Genomic DNA, 5,771 nt, shown 5'->3' on the forward strand with positions numbered 1-5,771 from the left:
AACATGTTCTGAAACTGATCTATGGTGGTGGTTGTGCAACTTGGTAAATTTAAGAAATCATTGAATTATGCACCTGAAAAGGGTACATTACATGATATACAAAATATGACCAAAAGGGGTTATTTTAAAAATACATAATGTTGGCATGAACATTTTTAATGCCAATTTATTGGTAGCAATATCTGAGAGTTCCAATTTCTCTACATACTTGCCAAAGTTTGGAACACTCAGTTTAAAAAAAAAATTATACGCCTTGTCAATTCTCTTTATATAGTAATCACTTAATTTGTATATATATGTGCATGCTATACATATTTTACCTATTTTATTTATTTGTTTATTTTTGGCTGCATTGGGTCTTCATTGCTGTGCACGGGCTTTCTCTAGTTGTAGTGAGTGGAGACTACTCTTTGTTGTGGTGTGCAGTCTTATCATTCCAGTGGCTTCTCTTGCTGCAGAGCATGGGCTCTAGTCATGCGGGCCTCAGTAGTTTCAGCATGTGGGTTCAGTAGTTGTGGCTCACGGGCTCTAGAGCACAGGCTCAGTAGTTGTGGCACACAGGCTTAGTTGCTCTGTGACACATGGGATCTTCTTGGACCAGGGATTGAATTTGAGTCCCCTGCATTGGCAGGCAGATTCTTAACCACTGTGCCACCAGGGAAGTCCTTACCTATTTTTGCTTTGTACTCATTTTATTTATTGATTATGTTTTTGTTTGCTGCTTTGTTTTTTTCAGCATTTTATGGTAAAATATACATAACAAAAATTTGACTATTTGGACCACTTTTAAGCATACAGTTCAGTGCTATTAAGCATATTCACATTACTGTGCAACTATCATCATCATCCAGAATGCTTCCATTTTTCTGAACTAAAACTTTCTCCCCATTAAATAAAAATGCCCATTTCCACCTTCCCCTAGACTCTGGCAACCACCATTCTACCTTCTGTCTCTATGAATTTGACTAGTCTAGGTGCCTCATATAAGTGGAATCATACAGTATTTGTCTTTTTGTGTTTGGATTATTTCACTTAGCATAATGTCTTCCAGGTTAATCCATGTTGTAGCATGTGTCAGAGTTTCATTCCTTTCAAAGGTTGAATAATATTCCATTGTATAAACAAACTGCATTCTTTTTATTCCTCTGTGAATGGATATGTAAATTGTTTCTACCTTTCAGCTATTATGAAAAATGCTGCTATGGACATTGGTGGAAAAATATTTGAGACTCTGCTTTCAATTCTTTTGGGTATATACCCAGCAGTGGAATTGCTGGGATATGTGTCAATTCTGTTTATTTTTTTGAGGATCTGACATACTGCATTCCACAGCTGCTACACCATTTTCCATTCCTCAGCAATACACAAAGTTTCCAATTTCTCCAAATCTTTGCTGACACTTGTTATTTTCTGTGTTATTATTTTATTATTTTCATAATAGCTAGCCTATTGTACCTCTTCTTTGCGGAAATGTCTATTCAAGTCCCTTGCCCATTTTGTTTGTTTGTTTGTTTGTATGTATGTATTTAATTGGCCATGTTCCGTCTTTTTTTGCTGTGCGCCGGCCTTCTTTGGTTGCGCTGAGTGGGGGCTACTCTTCATTGTGGTGCGTGGGCTCCTCATTGCCGTGGCTTCTCTTGTCGTGGAGCATGGGCTCTAGGCAGGTGGGTTTCAGTAGTTGCAGCACATGGGCTCAACAGTTGTGGCTCACGGGCTCTAAAGCGCAGGCTCAATAGTTGTTGCACCCGGGCTTCGTTGCTCTGTGGCATGTGGGAGCTTCTTGGAGCAGGGATCGAACCTGTGTCCCCTGCATTGGCAGGCGGGTTCTTAACCACTGCGCCACCTAGGAAGCCCCCCCTTGCCCATTTTTTAATTGAGTTATTTGGGTTTTTGCTATTGAGTTGTAGGAGTCCTTAATATATTTTCTATGTTAATCCTCTATCAGATATGAATTGCAAATATTTTCTTCCATTCCCTGGGTTGCCTTCTAACTCTGTTGATAGTATCCTTTGATACACAAATGTTTCTAATTTGAAGAAGTCTAATTTATCTATTTTTTTCTTTCATTGTCTATGCTTTTCGTTTCATATACTTTTGTTTCATGTAATGAAATCATACCATTCCCTTTGTGGTTTCTGTGCCTGCATGTATGACTATGAAGAACTCTTCAATCTTAAAATTAGATGAACATACTTTGCCCTTTAATAGTTTAGTTTAATTACATAGTATATTTAAATAAGTGGATTTTCTTCTAAAATTACTTTTTTTAGAAACTAAGAACATTGGAATATGTTAATGAGACAAAAAATGTATGTCTATCCCAATTTTATATTTTTTTAAAAAACCTCCAGCCGAAACACAACACTTGCATAAACAGGTTAGAAAGAAAAGGACCAAAATGTTCACATTGGTTCTCTAAGGGTTATGAGATTAGTAGTGATTTCAGCTATACTGTAAAGATTTCCTTACCTTCCAAATTTTAAAGAATAAGCATATACTGTATTTATTGTCAGAAAACTACAAGAAATGTTGCTACTACAAAACCAGAAAAAGAAATCCTGAAATGCAGGACTCTTAACTATGGAATTACCCAGATTGATACATGACCCTGAAAATTGAATTTTGTAAATAATGTAATGATACACAGTACAGAGAGATAAAATAAGTAAAAAGAAAAATTTACCTACATGCTGAAAGAATCTGTAAAGAAATACAGCAATATGTAAACAGTGTTTATCTCTGTGATAGTAGCACAATAGAAATTAGTGTTAAAATTTGGAAAAGACAGTTAAAATGTTTTAAATTGTTCAGTTAATAAATGATCAGCATTAGAAATATGGACAAAGTAAACATCACCAATGATTCCTACCCTAAGGAAAATTTTAATGACTTCATAGTATTCCATCTTATGAACACTCTATCATATCAACCAGTCTTTAAGACTGAGATTTAGATAATTTTCAATAACATTTGTCAAGCAAATGTTAAGATATTTTAAAAAATACATTATTTTACATTTGAGCATTTCTTTATAAAATCCCCAATGGCTTTAAAGCCAGAATCAAGAAAGAGGAAGTGGCAAGTCAGTATTAAGACTGGATTACTGACTACAAGCCAAGCAAATGGTTTATAGTCTTGTGTGTTCACTTGTCATATAATGGGATACAGCAATTTGATTCTTCATCACAGGCCCTCTTTAACCCAACGTTCATCTAACCATCTAAACTCCTCCTTCCTGTCCCTCCTCCCTACCCCAGGAAACGTTAAGGAGGATTTTCCAATCTAAAATTGCTGCTCACTTATCATACATCTTGTGAAAAATACAGAAAAACAGAATATAGAATATTTAAATCACTGGCAGTCACACCACCCTGAAACCAGCATTTGCTGTTTTTTTAGTGTTTTCCCTTCCAGCCTCTCTTTGTAAGTTCCTCCCCCCTCACCTCTCTCCTCAGAGCCCAGGGCTAAAATCAAAGGGACAGATTTAGGATGGGTGAATGCCTTGTCTGACGTTTTAGTTACTCTTTTCTCCTAGCTCTTTTGAAATTATAAAACTATAATACCAGTTGAAAACTAAAAGAATAAACTAATAAAACCTGGTTTCTAGAATACTCGGCTGGTGGTGTGGAACTCGTGGGAAGCGGATGAATCAGCCATATTACAGAACCTGGGAAGGTGAGCAGAGTTGGACACTTGATAGAGCTAATAATTTATTGGCTCATGGTTTGTCAATCACTACAGCCCAGCAAATGAAATTAGAATACAGTTTTGGGGGTGGGAGGGAGTGATGCAGCAAGCTATTTGCGCGAAGAAAATCTAGCCGAGAGACGGCTACGTAATCATATTGCGGCACCGTTTTTTCTTGCAGCAGCTGCTGCTTGCGGAGGCGATCAGCCCAGTGCGGCTCTGTGCAGTCTCTGGCCCGCTCCCGCAGGACTGATCACTGTGGCCATCGCTACTCTTTGCACCTCACCCGGCCACTGCTGCCTCTGTCCGTTTCTCACAGCTTCAGCACCACCTTTATCCCGGCAGCAGCCTCGACCGTCGCTCCCGGCTCCCGCATCTCAGTCTGACCCCTACCTCTCGTTCCACCTCTGCCCCAGCCACAGCCGCTTCTGATATTCCGGTGAGTCTTTCCTTGTGGAGGCCAGGTCTCCTGATCTTGGCGGTAGCCACCTCAGGCGTGTGAGGTCCTTTGAAAAATGGCCGAGTCAGCCGACCACAAGGAGCTGTTAAAATCCAGTCAAGAAGAGGCTGGTGATAAAGTAATGATGCAGGGGCCCGGGAAACAGCCGGAGCGCGGTGAAGATGCCGCTGCGGGGCCTGGGGAAGAAGGGGGAAAAGGTGAAGAGGCTGCTGCTGGGTCCGGGGAAGGTGGGGAAAAAGGTGAAGATCGTGATGAGGACTCAGACTCAGACCGTCCAAAAGGACTTATCGGTTATCTTTTAGATACAGACTTTGTTGAAAGTCTACCTGTGAAAGTTAAATACCGTGTGTTAGCCCTCAAAAAGCTTCAAACTAGAGTGGCCAATCTAGAATCCAAATTCCTGAGGGAATTTCATGGTATTGAAAGAAAGTTTGCTGAAATGTATCAACCTTTATTGGAAAAAAGACGTCAGATAATCAATGCAATCTATGAACCTACGAAAGAGGAATGTGAATATAAATCAGACTCCGAGGACTATGCTGATGAGGAGATGTATGATGAGGAAGAGATGTGTGGTAATGAGGAAGGTCTGCTGCATGACTACATGGATGAGGATGACAGTTGTGAAGAATATTATGATTATGCTATAGAAGAGGAGGAGGAGGAGGATGACGATGACACCGAGGCAGTTGGAGATGAGAATAAAGAAGAGGATCCTAAAGGAATTCCTGATTTTTGGCTGACTGTCTTAAAAAACGTTGACGCACTCACTCCTTTGATTAAGAAATACGATGAGCCTATTCTGAAGCTTCTGACTGATATTAAAGTGAAGTTTTCAGATCCTGGTGAGCCTCTCAGTTTCACGCTAGAATTTCACTTCAAACCAAACGAATATTTCAAAAATGAGCTACTGACAAAGACCTATGTGCTGAAGTCAAGGCTAGCGTTTTATGATCCCCATCCCTATAGGGGAACCGCGATTGAGTATTGCATAGGCTGTAAAATAGACTGGAATGAAGGAAAGAATGTCACTTTGAAAACAGTCAAGAAAAAGCAGAAACACCGGATCTGGGGAACAATCCGAACTGTGACTGAAGATTTTCCCAAGGATTCATTCTTCAGTTTCTTTACTCTTCAAGGAATCAACTCAAATGGAAAGGATGGAAATGATTTTCTACTTGGTCACAATTTACGTACTTACATAATCCCAAGATCAGTATTATTTTTCTCAGGTGATGCACTTGAATCTCAGCAGGAGGGGGTAATTAGGGAAGTTAATGATGAAATTTATGACAAAATTATTTACGATAATTGGATGGCTGCAATTGAGGAGGTTAAAGCCTGTTGCAAAAATCTTGAGGCAATAGTAGAAGACATTGATTGCTAAAGTACAGTGTACATGGCCCTGAAATTAATTGCCCTAGATCAAGTTACTCAAGATATAAGAAGTTAATTACATTCTTGTGTTCTTAATTTTTCTTGTAGTGTCAGTTAAAATGTCGGTCTCAGAAATATGAGAAGTTCAAATACCAATTCATTTGACCTTGCATTTTAGTAGCAGAATACTTTCAAGAAATGTAGACTGTGGTAAATGGTTTAAGACATATTAATATAACATTGTGTA

The 5,771-nt window shown here is 39.0% G+C and overlaps 1 protein-coding gene across 1 annotated transcript; it reads left to right on the forward strand.

Moving 5' to 3' along the window:
* The first annotated feature begins 4,202 nt into the window (after nucleotides 1-4,202).
* NAP1L2 (nucleosome assembly protein 1 like 2) lies at nucleotides 4,203-5,534 on the forward strand. The gene has a single exon (XM_057717630.1). It carries the CDS (start codon nucleotides 4,203-4,205, stop codon nucleotides 5,532-5,534), a length of 1,332 nt encoding a protein of 443 aa, XP_057573613.1.
* Nucleotides 5,535-5,771: the final 237 nt, after the last annotated feature.

Source organism: Hippopotamus amphibius, chromosome X (genome assembly GCF_030028045.1).
Source record: "Hippopotamus amphibius kiboko isolate mHipAmp2 chromosome X, mHipAmp2.hap2, whole genome shotgun sequence".
Lineage (NCBI taxonomy): Eukaryota > Metazoa > Chordata > Mammalia > Artiodactyla > Hippopotamidae > Hippopotamus > Hippopotamus amphibius.